Source organism: Megalobrama amblycephala, linkage group LG7 (genome assembly GCF_018812025.1).
Source record: "Megalobrama amblycephala isolate DHTTF-2021 linkage group LG7, ASM1881202v1, whole genome shotgun sequence".
NCBI classification, from domain to species: Eukaryota; Metazoa; Chordata; class Actinopteri; order Cypriniformes; family Xenocyprididae; genus Megalobrama; species Megalobrama amblycephala.
Genome location: NC_063050.1, coordinates 9741189 through 9754714, shown reverse-complemented (window position 1 = coordinate 9754714; position 13526 = coordinate 9741189). Strand labels below are relative to the sequence as shown.

At 36.5% G+C, this 13526-nt stretch overlaps 1 protein-coding gene across 2 annotated transcripts; it reads right to left on the bottom strand.

Moving 5' to 3' along the window:
* Positions 1 to 2201: 2201 nt before the first annotated feature.
* Positions 2202 to 12892, bottom strand: LOC125271249 (CMRF35-like molecule 5). Of its 2 annotated transcripts, XM_048195303.1 has the most exons (7): positions 12755 to 12892; positions 12267 to 12590; positions 11712 to 11966; positions 11463 to 11609; positions 10039 to 10088; positions 9655 to 9811; positions 2202 to 2821 (listed from the first exon to the last, which is right to left on the bottom strand). In XM_048195303.1, exons 1-7 carry the CDS (start codon positions 12792 to 12794, stop codon positions 2676 to 2678), a joined length of 1119 nt encoding a protein of 372 aa, XP_048051260.1. In that variant the 5' UTR covers positions 12795 to 12892; the 3' UTR covers positions 2202 to 2675. The 2 variants fall into 2 exon arrangements, with proteins under 2 accessions (XP_048051260.1, XP_048051261.1); XM_048195304.1 differs by lacking the exons at positions 9655 to 9811; positions 10039 to 10088; positions 11463 to 11609; ... (1 more) ...; positions 12267 to 12590; positions 12755 to 12892 and adding exons at positions 3171 to 3220; positions 3571 to 3717; positions 3820 to 3945; positions 4249 to 4575; positions 4740 to 5177 and having other exon boundaries at positions 2202 to 2909.
* Positions 12893 to 13526: the final 634 nt, after the last annotated feature.

The following is a 13526-nucleotide window of genomic DNA, read 5'->3' as shown; positions in this document are numbered from 1 at the left end:
GCAATCAAAGACTACAGATTTTAGCCTAGGATTATAGGAATGTTTTAGGATTCTCAACATTTGTCTCAGAAGACCAAATCGTGGCCAAAATCGCACAGTGTGCACCCAGCTTAGGGTTTTATGGTAGTATTGATGAAGCTGATGGTAAACTGATGTGATGATTGCGCACAGTGAGCAGGTGGTGACCTGGGAGGATCATGGGAAATGTAGTGCATAGAGGTGACTGGACTGGTGAAAGGAGATTGTGACAGTAAGACTGGAATCAATTGTCATGAGTTCCTCTTTTTTATGCTTCTGACTTTTGAATGAAAAAGAAATATAATAATATGAAGAAGTAAATAAACACACTTCAATTTCACTTCCCGTCTCTCATGTTCAAAGAAAACCCTCGATTTCCACATTCTCTATACATGCATAAATTCAGTTCTGCAGAAACTACAGAAACACTCTCACACTTTACTGCATGCTTGAGACATTTATTCATTTAGGAGACATCAGCAATTTATCAGGAGCCAATAATAGCTAAAGCAGAAGTAAAACTGTGGAACAGAGGTTTGAAAAATGTGTTTAATAGTATATATGCAGTCATTTGTCCAAAAACTGAAGGTTCACCTGCATTGGACTGGCCATAAACACAACTGTTTATGTAAAATATATTGAGCTATATTCATGTAAACCCATTTGATAAGACAAGCCAATGCCTACATTTCAAATAAATAAAATAACACACAAATAACACCCGTAATGTCGTAATGAGTATAATACAATGTAGTGAATTAACTCAAAGGGGAAATATTAATAATTATTCATAACTCATTATGATTATTAATTATGATTAATTATGAATATGTAAATCCGTTAATCAGATTGACTGGATATAGCTACATTAAGATTAATATTACAATCAATTAACCTGTTGTCCAGTGAACGCTCAGTGTTGATTGTTTATTAATTCTAAGAAATGTTCATTTCCAGGTTATGGAAAAATAACATTCTTATTGTACCGTACTACTCAGAGCACCTAGTCGGGATCTAAATCACTTAAGAGGCAGTTTATCAGCAGACGGAGTCAGAACCAAACATGTATTGTGCACAATCTTTATTAACTAACTCACAAACACATAACTAAACTAACAAACACATAACATATCATACACAGGTCACACACATACATACTGTAGGTAAGAATGAGTAATGATAGGGTTGAACCGGAAGAGGTACTGTTACTAGAGCTATAGGAAAAAGTCAAAGACAATCTGGGAAAGAATCATCAGTTTCCTCAGTAATAAAACACCTTTGCTGACAAAGGTAAGTTTTACAAATCAATACTAAATCGCTGTTTAGTGTTCAAATGTACGATACTTGCAAGATGCCTTTAGGCTGAGGAGCATCAGATCTGCAGGCTGAGGAGAAATCTTGAGGTTTTCATCTGAAGTTGTTGCTAGTATCTTCTGCGTTGGACAAATTACTATGAAACAACTTATAGATGAGCACATGGCTTGGTTGTAGGCCGAGGCCGGCAGGCCTCCAGGCCTTGGCCTGGAGAGGCCTGCAGCAAGGAGGTCCGTTCGGTCGTCCAGAAGCAAGGAAAAGAGAAGGAGTGGCATTGTTCTCTAGCTTTTAACCTCTGGTCAAAGTCCAACCTCTTAAAGTTGATGTAGCCAATGAAGATGTTGTATTTCCGGGTGACAACACACCCCCTTGTCGGGGCTTTTACGACTAGGCAGATTAACTGGCAGAGTTTTTGAAGAAGAACTATTAAAGATTAAATAAAACTTGTAACTGAGAACTTCTTGGGGGGATGGAAGCCAGACCCCAGAGTGAGCTTAAAACTGTTGGTTAACTAACAAATAACTGTGTCTGATTTGTCCCAGTCATTACAACAATAAACTTAAAAAAAAAAAAAAAAACCCTGTAAACTTTCTCTGAACTTTACAATAGATCAACAAATGCTGAAAAGTGTCTTTTAGTAACTCCAGTGACTGACGGTCAGCATCTATTCCACAAAATTAAGTGGATAAAGGCATGGTTCTTCATTTAAACCCTCTAGCCTAAGTGATCTAGCTGAAGTTTCTTCTTAAAGCGGAACTCAGTAAGATTTGCGAAGCTCCCCCTACAGGTTCCTTCAGTGAATCACACTGTCGTAAATCCTCCAAGCGCAGCTCTGGACTACAACGACTACAACGCTCACCAGCGCAGTAGTTTTGCAAATACAGTACAAGAAAGAGGAGGTGGGTAATTTGCAAATACAGTACACTCGATGGAGGTGAGTAATTTTCGAAATTGTCTTATAAAGTCATAATATATACATTGTTTTTGAATTACCATAAAGCGTTTTGTCACTCTCACGTGAACGTGAACATGAGGCGAGATTGTGTCGGATCGATGTAGCTCAACTTGCAAGTGCTGTATTCTGGCGTAGACGTGCCAGAGGGGGTTAGTGCTCGCCTCAAACGCACCACTACAAGTCAATTAACCATCGTAAGGACTTAGAAAACTATTTATGAAGGTAAAAAAAGTTATTTAGTTCTGCTTTAAAATAAGGGATTGTTTTTGTCCTGTCACTGTTGCATTGTGGGTTGAACTTCCACTCCATGAAGCTGCTCTGAGACACAGTCTGTAAAAAAGCATCACTACAGTTTCTTTACTGTGGAGCAGATCATCAGATCAGCTAGTTAATTTGCAGTGGAGTAGATCGTCAAATCGTCTGATATTTCTGCAGTGGAGAAGACTGTTGAATCTGGTTTATCTGCAGTGTAGTAGATCATTGGATCTTCTGGTTTGTCAGCAGTGGAGTAGATAATTGGATCATCTGGACTTTCTGCTGTAGTGTAGATGGTGGTGGTGTGTTTGTTCTTGCACTGAAACTCGCTGATTTCCTGATAATTATGGTCATTCCAGTCAATGTCCTGCAAAAAAACTCATGTTATCTTCCAAACCCTTCCACATTTGAACATCTCAACAGTATTTGTTATCACTAGCAGATATATGTTGAGTTTTGGATGCTAGTGAACAGGAAAAAGATTCTGCAGCTTCTGCTATTTCCAGAGTCTGCAGCTTCAAACCAATGAACTTTTACCAGCACTGACATCACAGCTGGTGTTTTCAAGAGCTTATATATATATATAAAGATCATCATCATCATCATCATCATCATTATAAACACTCACCTCTGCAGATATCTCTGCTGTTGTATTCAAAGGCAAAATTTCAACAGGCACTGTAAAAACATGAGGAGAATTAAAGTTACATTCAAACAGCAAGTGTTAGAAAGAGACGTATGTGTATCTGTGTTTTTAGAGAGCCTCAATGACTGACATCTTTTCTGCAAGGTCAAACAGATGAAGACTTAATTCTTCATTTAAATCCTGATTTATTCAACATTTCTTCAAAAACTCAGGGATAGTTTTAGTCCTGTCACTGCTCACATGTTATTTATAACTAGCTGTATATAAAAACAATAGATGTCTATGGAAAATCCCCATTTATAAAGCAACTATAAGTAAATGTGTGTGTGTGTGTGTGTGTGTGTGTGTGTGTGTGTGTGTGTGTCATGCATCTAAATCTGACCTTGCTGTGAAAGGCCTGTTTGTGAAACTCTTGGTGGTTTCTTGCTTCTCTTCCTACACCACACCATCAGCGTCATGAAGAAGATGATCACCATGATGACTAACCCAACACTGACGTATATGACAGACCCTGAATGTGGGGCGTGACCTGTAACACACATTTACTGTCCTTTAAACTGATATATAGATGCATCACATTCAAATATTCAAGAAATAAGAGTCATAAAAAGCGGCAGACAGATGAACTGACCTGTTGAGGAGATGTTCTTCTCTGTGTGTGTGATGATGGTGGACTGTGGATTCATTTCTTTTGTACTGAAATATGATGATGTGTTTGAAAAAGGGCTGATAGTTGAAGCCTCGGTGGTCTTGTTATCTGATGGATGATAGGAAAGATAATCTTAAAGCCAATTTTTCTAAAATAAATGACAATAAATTAAACTTCAAATACATAAATATTAATTTGTTCTGATGTCTTCTGTCTTCTGCTTTATAGCTGAAAATTAAGTAATTTTATAACTGATTAACTTTGCAACAATGAAACTGTTATTTTCCTGTTTATTACTTTTAAGCTGTTTTGAAATAATATTGTGGTCTTATTTTATTTAATGACCATTGGCCTGTTCCCTTGTAGTTCATTTCTACTGCAGCTACACTTCTAATAAATATAATCACTTACCCATTTTAACCTGCAACAAAATCTCTGAATAGACATCAGTTAAAGGCAAACTCCTCTCCACAGCACACCAGTATTGTCCTTCATCTGCTGTTCTCAGATCAGTGATGGTGACGGTGAAAACTCTGTTCTTCTTGTCGTCAGTCAGAGAGAATCTCTCGTCTTTAGCTGGAGATCCTGATTTAACCATGATGTTTTTACTTCCAATCACACACTCTCCTTTACAAAAGTACTTTGAATTTGATTCATATCCAGGTTTATATGAGCATCTGATCTCAACTCTCTCTCCTCTGTGTCCTGTAACTGTATCTGGAGCTCCTACAACAACAGCTGAAACACAAATATCATTATATAGAGCTGTTATGTGTGAGCAAGAGACATCAGCAGGCCAGAATAATAACTTACAAATATCATTCATATGAGTCTGATGATCATGTGATAATCAAGAGATCATGTCAAACTGTGTGTAAAAGAGCTCAGAGTCTCAAACTCACCTGTACAGATGCTGGAAAAGAGCAGCAGAACGTCCCACATGATGAACTTTGACAAGAGTTTCTCTAAAATAAAACACCAAACTCTGTGTGACAAACATTACTGTCGTTCTCTTCCGTACTGAGTGAACAATGTGGCGTCAGCAACTGATATTAACATTTCCTTCCCCTTCTGTATCTCTAACCACATCAGCTCTACAGGACATCATAGAAGAGCACATTTACTCTGACAAACTGAACATGCTTTGCTTACATACTGATCTAAACAGCTCAATACTTCGTTTCATTATATATGAATGTTATTTTTATCAAAATCAAAACTAAGGTCCATGATAAAGGTTACAATTTGTATATTATAGGTTTTGTGTTTGCAAATGTTGTCTGGTTTCTTCTGAGTTTTAATATTAATTCTTACCTTTATTAGTTCATTTTAAATGGTCCTGTGCTCGACAAATAATAATTAAAAGTACAAACAGGCAATTCCATCTGAGCCTTAAATCGTTAATTTAATGAGCAAACTGCTGTTCATAATAGCTTTATGGAGTAAATCATCACATCACACCACAGGATAGGTCATGTATTTCCATGAAATACTGAACATTCAACTGAGAAGTGAAGTTATTTGTCCAATAAACAAAGAAGAGTGAACAAGGCCATACATTCACTTTCACAGTCTTTTCACGAGTTCACTGTCTCTTTGCAGCTGATTTCAGTCAATCTAAGTAGTTTTAGATGGAGATTTGCTACATAATAAGACCATCAGGAGTGTGTTGAAGCTCTGTGTAGTGTTTTACATCACCTGTAGAGGGCGTGATGTAGTGCAGCTCACTGAGCAGGGTTGCCAAGTGCTCCATTTTCCTGCAGAAATGGACTAATTTTAAACTCTTGCAGCAGGTGGAAGGTTTGACATTGTATAAATTATATCTGACTGAAATGCTTGTATTAAAAATATTTGGTTACACTTTATTTTACAGTGCCGTAGTTACATTGTAATTACTGAAATAAGTACTATTAATTAACTATGTACTTACTATAGAGTTACAGTTAGGGTTAGGGTTAGTTACTTGTAATTATGAATAATTTACTGTTATTACTATAGTAAGTACATGTAGTAACGTGTAACTACGGCACTGTAAAATAAAGTGTTACCAAATATTTTACCTATTTCCCAATAATAAAACCATTATCTATACTGAGTATACAGTGATTATCAAGTTAAAATTATTTGTAATGCATAACAGTGACTGTAAAATATCTATTTTTGGTATGGGAGTTGAATAATTTGAGCTCCGATGTAGAGGTCTCCCCTGTTCCCGTTCCTGCAAGGTTCTATTCCACACCCACCTGCTCCTGCCTAAAATTCACTGTGTTCAGTGTATCCGCTTATAATGATTTTCTTCCCAACCCAACAGGTCCCATTAATTTAGATCTTTTCCAGAATCTCACATTTAAAATTCCCCTAAAGAAAGAGAGTGATTGGGGATAACAAATGTAACATTTTGGATAACCTAAACAAGATTTTTATTCATTATTTGTCTTATGATGCTGTCAACACCGTAAAAATGTCACAGAGAAAAATGCATGCTGCAAGGAATCTCATTGGACCTCTAATCTGATGTTTGGATCAGGGTCACTAAGTTAGTTTTGTTTCGTAGATCTGGCAACCCTTACTCTGAGACATGCCAGAATCGGAGCTAAAAAGGCTAAAAAAGAAGGGGATTCAACTTTTTTTTTTTTTTGCTTTAACTGTACTAATTACATTTTTTGTACATTTTTGCATTTATTTGTGTTGTTGTTAGCAATATATATTGTTAGTAACACTAAACATTAACTTATAAACTTTTGTGGATGTGTTGCTGTCACGTAGATCAGTTCTATCCTGCTGTCCTGTGCCATTTCTGGTGACTTTATATTGGCATAATAATCACAGTCTGGATCTGTCACCTGATTGGTCGAGTGGGTTTGAATCAGGTGGCTTATTGGTTACTATAGCATAAACAGTAGACACATTTGCATAGTTGTTGAGGTGTGATGCAGGCGTCTGATTGGATGAAGACGCTGTCAGTGACATCATTGTTTGGATTCACTTCATAAATGTGGTCAGTCAGAAAAACAACACATATATCAATAATTTACAAACCCAATCCCAAAAAAGTTGGGACACTGTACAAATTGTGAATAAAAACAAAATGCAATGATGTGGAAGTTTCAAATTTCAATATTTTATTCAGAATACAACATAGATGACATATCAAATGTTTAAACTGAGAAAATGTATAATTTAAGGGAAAAGTAAGTTGATTTTAAATTTCATGGCATCAACACATCTCAAAAAAGTTGGGACAAGGCCATGTTTACCACTGTGTGGCATCCCCTCTTCTTTTAATAACAGACTGCAAACGTCTGGGGACTGAGGAGACAAGTTGCTCAAGTTTAGGAATAGGAATGTTGTCCCATTCTTGTCTAATACAGGCTTCTAGTTGCTCAACTGTCTTAGGTCTTCTTTGTCACATCTTCCTCTTTATGATGCGCCAAATGTTTTCTATGGGTGAAAGATCTGGACTGCAGGCTGGCCATTTCAGTACCCGGATCCTTCTTCTACGCAGCCATGATGTTGTAATTGATGCAGTATGTGGTCTGGCATTGTCATGTTGGAAAATGCAAGGTCTTCCCTGAAAGACACGACGTCTGGATGGGAGCATATGTTGTTCTAGAACTTGGATATACCTTTCAGCATTGATGGTGCCTTTCCAGATGTGTAAGCTGCCCATGCCACACGCACTCATGCAACCCCATACCATCAGAGATGCAGGCTTCTGAACGAGCGCTCATAACAACTTCGGTTGTCCTTGTCCTCTTTAGTCCGGATGACATGGCGTCCCAGTTTTCCAAAATGAACTTCAAATTTTGATTCGTCTGACCACAGAACAGTTTTCCACTTTACCACAGTCCATTTTAAATGAGCCTTGGCCCAGAGAAAACGCCTGCGCTTCTGGATCATGTTTAGATATGGCTTCTTTTTTGACCTATAGAGTTTTAGTCGGCAACGGCGAATGGCACGGTGGATTGTGTTCACCGACAATGTTTTCTGGAAGTATTCCTGAGCCCATGTTGTGATTTCCATTACAGTAGCATTCCTGTATGTGACGCAGTGCCATCTAAGGGCCCGAAGATCACGGGCATCCAGTATGGTTTTCCGGCCTTGACCCTTACGCACAGAGATTGTTCCAGATTCTCTGAATCTTTGGATGATATTATTCACTGTAGATGATGATAACTTCAAACTCTTTGCAATTTTTCTCTGAGAAACTCCTTTCTGATATTGCTCCACTATTTTTCGCCACAGCATTGAGGGAATTGGTGATCCTCTGCCCATCTTGACTTCTGAGAGACACTGCCACTCTGAGAGGCTCTTTTTATGCCCAATCATGTTGCCAATTGACCTAATAAGTTGCAAATTGGTCCTCCAGCTGTTCCTTGTATGGACATTTAACTTTTCCAGCCTCTTATTGCTACCGGTCCCAACTTTTTTGGAATGTGTAGCTCTCATGAAATCCAAAATGAGCCAATATTTGGCATGACATTTCAAAATGTCTCACTTTCAACATCTGATATGTTATCTATATTCTATTGTGAATAAAATATAAATTTATGAGATTTGTAAATTAATGCGCAGTTAAGCACATTTTTCACACTGTAAGTGTCAGGAAACAGAAGACGACAGGCAAGGTGATTATCAAAAATAACAGTTCTTTATTTAGGCAAAGACCAGGGCAGATGTGAGAGTGAGTAAATGGAGTATATCAACAGTTAAAGGGTTCACCCAAAAATGAAAATTCTGTCATTTATTACTCACCCTCATGCCGTTCCACACCCGTAAGACCTTCGTTAATCTTCAGAACACAAATTAAGATATTTTAGTTGAAATCTGAAATGATTGCGCATAGTGAGCAGGTTGTGACCTGGGAGGATCATGGGAAATGTAGTGCATAGAGGTGACTGGACTGGTGAAAGGAGATTGTGACAGTAAGATTGTAATCAATTGTCATGAGTTCCTCTTTTTTATGCTCCTGACTTTTGAATGAAAAATAAATATAATAATATGAAGAAGTAATTAAACACACTTCAATTTCACTTCCCGTCTCTCATGTTCAAAGAAAACCCTCAATTTCCACATTCTCTATGCATGGTTAAATGTAGTTCTTCAGAAACTACAGAAAACACTCTCACACTTTACTGCATGCTTGATCATACTGTTTTAATGTTTAAGTCAATGAGTAGAGTTGAATTAAATATTACATTTATTCATTTAGCAGACATCAGCAATTTATCAGGAGCCAATAACATCTAAAGCAGAAGTAAAACTGTGGAACAGAGGTTTAAAAAAATGTGTTTAATAATAAATATGCGGTCATTTGCCCCAAAACTAAAGGTTCTCCTGCATTGGACTGTTTAACTATGAAAAATATATTGAGCTATATTCATGTAAACTCATATGATAAGACAAGCCAATGTCTACATTTCAAATAAATAAAATAATACACAAATAAAACCTGTAATGCCGTAATGAGTATAATACAACAAACTTCAAACTTCAAACTTCAAAAAAAAAAAAAAAAAAAAACCTGTAAACTTTCTCCAAAAAAGATCAACAAATGTCTCAATTTCTTCTTAAAATAAAGGATTGTTTTTGTCCTGTCATTGTTGCATTGTGGTTTGAACTTCCACTCCATGAAGCTGCTCTGAGACACAGTCTGTAAAAAAAAAAAAAAAAACATCACTACAGTCTCTTTACTGTGGAGATCAGCTAGTTAATTGGCTGTGGAGTAGATCGTCGAATCATCTGGTATTTCTGCAGTGGAGTAGATCGTTGAAACTGGTTTATTTATTGTTGAGTAGACTGTTAAATCTGGTTTATCTGCAGTGGAGATCATTGGATCTTCTGGTTCTTTTGCAGTGGAGTAGATCATTGGAGCATCTGGACTTTCTGCTGTTGAGTAGATTGTGGTGTTTTGACTGTTCTTGCACTGAAACTTGCTGATTTCCTGATAATTATGGTCGTTCCAGTCAATGTCCTGCAAAATAACTCATGTTATCTTCCAAACCCTTCCACATTTGAATATCTCAACATTATTTGTTATCACTAGCAGATATATGTTGAGTTTTGGATACTAGTGAACAGGAAACAGGCGTCCAGAATCTGCAGCTCCAAACCAATGAGCTTTTACCAGCACCGACTTCACAGCTGGTGTTTTCAAGAGCTTAAATATATAAGATCATCATCATCATCATAAACACTCACCTCTGCAGAGATCTCTGCTGTTGTATTCAAAGGCAAAATTTCAACAGGCACTGTAAAAACATGAGGAGAATTAAAGTTACATTCAAACAGCAAACGTTAGAAAGAGATGTGTGTGTATCTGTGTTTTTAGAGAGCCTCAATGACTGACTGTCAGCATCTTTTCCACATCTCAACCAGATGAAGACTTAATTCCTCATTTACCGCTAGAACCGCCAAGGGACATTGTATACCTAAAACCGCCAGCGGGTAAAATTTACCCGTGCACATGATTATTGTTTTGATATGGCTAAAAATCGTATTGTGTCACTGTATTATGCCACTGTCTTCACAAAATAATATCTAGAGTCATGAAATGATTATTTTAGTCATCAACTATGTTTTTGTCCTGTTGTTTTATGCTATTTTAAGCAGGCTACACTAATAACTTTTTGGGTGAATATAGGCTATATAAACCAGCCTGCAGTGACAACGAGAAATAGACAGAAATAAATACGTATTTGGGTGCTGTAATATTAGAATAAAATTACATTAATCACATATTAAGATAACCCATGTTATTTAAAATTAATAAAATTCCCTAAATAGATAATAAAGAGCAATAATAATTAACTGCACTGCATAGGATGTGTGATGCAATGACAAATTCAAGTGTACAGTTTAACTTAATTAAATATGAATTTGTTTAGTTATATAATTTATAATATTAATAAGAGAACAACACCAATAAACTTGGGGTAATCATAAAAAAAAAAAAAAGTTTAATTCATTACATCATAGATTGGATTTGTTTTTTTTTTTGTTTTTTTCAGGAAATGCGCAGACTAGAATAAACAGCAGCAAACAATACACAATAAAAATGGCAATAAATAAATAAATAAATAATCCAAAGTTTGAACATTTATGAGTAGGCAAAAACATCTTCATTTGACCGTTTACAGTAAGCCTACATGTTGCTCAAACGCAGCACGAAAATAACGGTAAATTTGACCTGCTGGCGGTTTTAGGTATAAATGCCCCATTTTTAAATCTGGTTTTATCTAAACAATTTTTAACAACAGGGGATTTTAAATAATACAGTTTTAGTAAAAGTCAATGACTGGTAGACTTGGATATTTTATTGAAAATCTGTTATGTACATTTGAAAAACAACCATGGGTACATTTTACCCTGTGGTGGTTCTAGAGTTAAACTCTAATTTATCTGATTTATTTATTTAAGTGTCTTCAAAAACTCAGGGATAGTTTTAGTCCTGTCACTGCTCACATAGTATTTATATAAAATAATAGATGTCTATGGAAAATCCCCATTTAGAGAGCAACTGTAAGTGTGTGTGTGTGTGTGTGTGTGTGTGTGTTTCATTATGTAAATCTGACCTTGACATTAATCACATATTATATATAATATATCATGTATCTAAATCTGACCTTGCTGTGAAGGTCCTGATTGTGAAACTCTTGGTGGTTTCTTGCTTCTCTTCCTACACCACACCATCAGTGTCATGAAGATGATGATCACCATGATGACTAACCCAACACTGACGTATATGACAGACCCTGAATGTGGGGCGTGACCTGTAACACACATTTACTGTCCTTTAAACTGATATATAGATGCATCACATTCAAATATTCAAGAAATAAGAGTCATAAAGAGCGGCAGACAGATGAACTGACCTGTTTGACCTGTGTGATTCATGCTGGTGGATTGTAGATTCAGTTCTGTTGTTCTGGAATATGATGATGCTGATGTCAATGATAATGTTGATGATGATGATGATGATGATGATGATGTTGATGATGATGATGATGATGATGATGATGATGATGATGTTGATGATGATGATGATGATGTTGATGATGCTGATGATGATGTTGATGATGATTTCTTTGAAAAAGGTCTGATAGTTGAAATCTCAGTAGGCTTCTCATCTGATGAATCACCGGAAAAATCAACTTAAAGTCATCGTCTCTAAAACACTGACAATGAATTAAATGTAAAATAAATAAACATTTATCTGTTCTATTGTCTTCTGTAGAGCTGCTTTATAGCTGAAAATGAAGCAAATTTATAATTGATTAACTTTGCAACAATGAAACTGTTATTTTCCTGTTTATTACTGTGAAGCTTTGAAATAATATTGTGATCTTATTTTATTTAATGACCATTGGCCTGTTCCCTTGTAGTTCATTTCTACAGAAGCTCCACTTCTAATAAATATAATCACTTACCCTGTTTAACCAGCAACAAAATCTCTGAATAGACATCAGTTAAAGGCAAACTCCTCTCCACAGCACACCAGTATTGGCCTTCATCTGCTGTTCTCAGATCAGTGATGGTGACGGTGAAAACTCTGTTCTTCTTGTCGTCAGTCAGAGAGAATCTCTCGTCTTTAGCTGGAGATCCTGATTCAACCATGATGTTTTTATTACTAAAGCTACACTCGCCTTTACAAAAATACTTTGAATTTGATTCATATCCAGGTTCATATGGGCATCTGATCTCAACTCTCTCTCGTCTGTGTCCTGTAACTGTATCTGGAGCTCCTACAACAACTGAAACACAAATATCATTATAGAGAGCTGTTACGTGTGAGCAAGAGACATCAGCAGGCCAGAATAATAACTTACAAATATCATTCATATGAGTCTGATGATCATGTGATAATCAAGAGATCATGTCAAACTGTGTGTAAAAGAGCTCAGAGTCTCAAACTCACCTGTACAGATGCTGGAAAAGAGCAGCAGAACGTCCCACATGATCAACTTTGACAAGCGTTTCTCTAAAATAAAACACCAATCTCTGTGTGTCAAACGTTACTGTCGCTCTCTTCCGTACTGAGTGAACAATGTGGCGTCAGCAACTAATATTAACATTTCCTTCCCCTTCTGTATCTCTAACCACATCAGCTCTACAGGACATCATAGAAGAGCACATTTACTCTGACAAACTGAACATGCTTTGCTTACATACTGATCTAAACAGCTCAATACTTCGTTTCATTATATATGAATGTTATTTTTATCAAAATTAAAACTAAGGTCCATGATAAAGGTTACAGTTTGTATATTATAGGTTTTGTATTTGCAACTGTTGTCTGGTTTCTTCTGAGTTTTAATTCTTATCTAATTCTTAGCTTCATTAGTTCATTTTAAACGGTCCTGTGCTCGACAAATAATAATTAAAAGTACAAACAGGCAATTCCATGTGATCTTTAAATCTTTAATTTAATGAGCAAACTGCGGTTCATAATAGTTTTATATAGACACTGATATTGACACTGTCTGGGACACAAACAACATATCTTGCCAGGGAACTGGGATCTGTGTGAACGCCACCACTGCAGAAAGTTTAGTTCACTTCAAGTTAAAGTGTGGATGCGCTGTTGTCAAAGGATCTCAGGAGCAGCCGAGTTATTGTCAGACTGTCCGCTCCCGTCCAGAGAACACCAGAGTTACCGACCGCTACCACCTTTCATTCAAAATGTAATC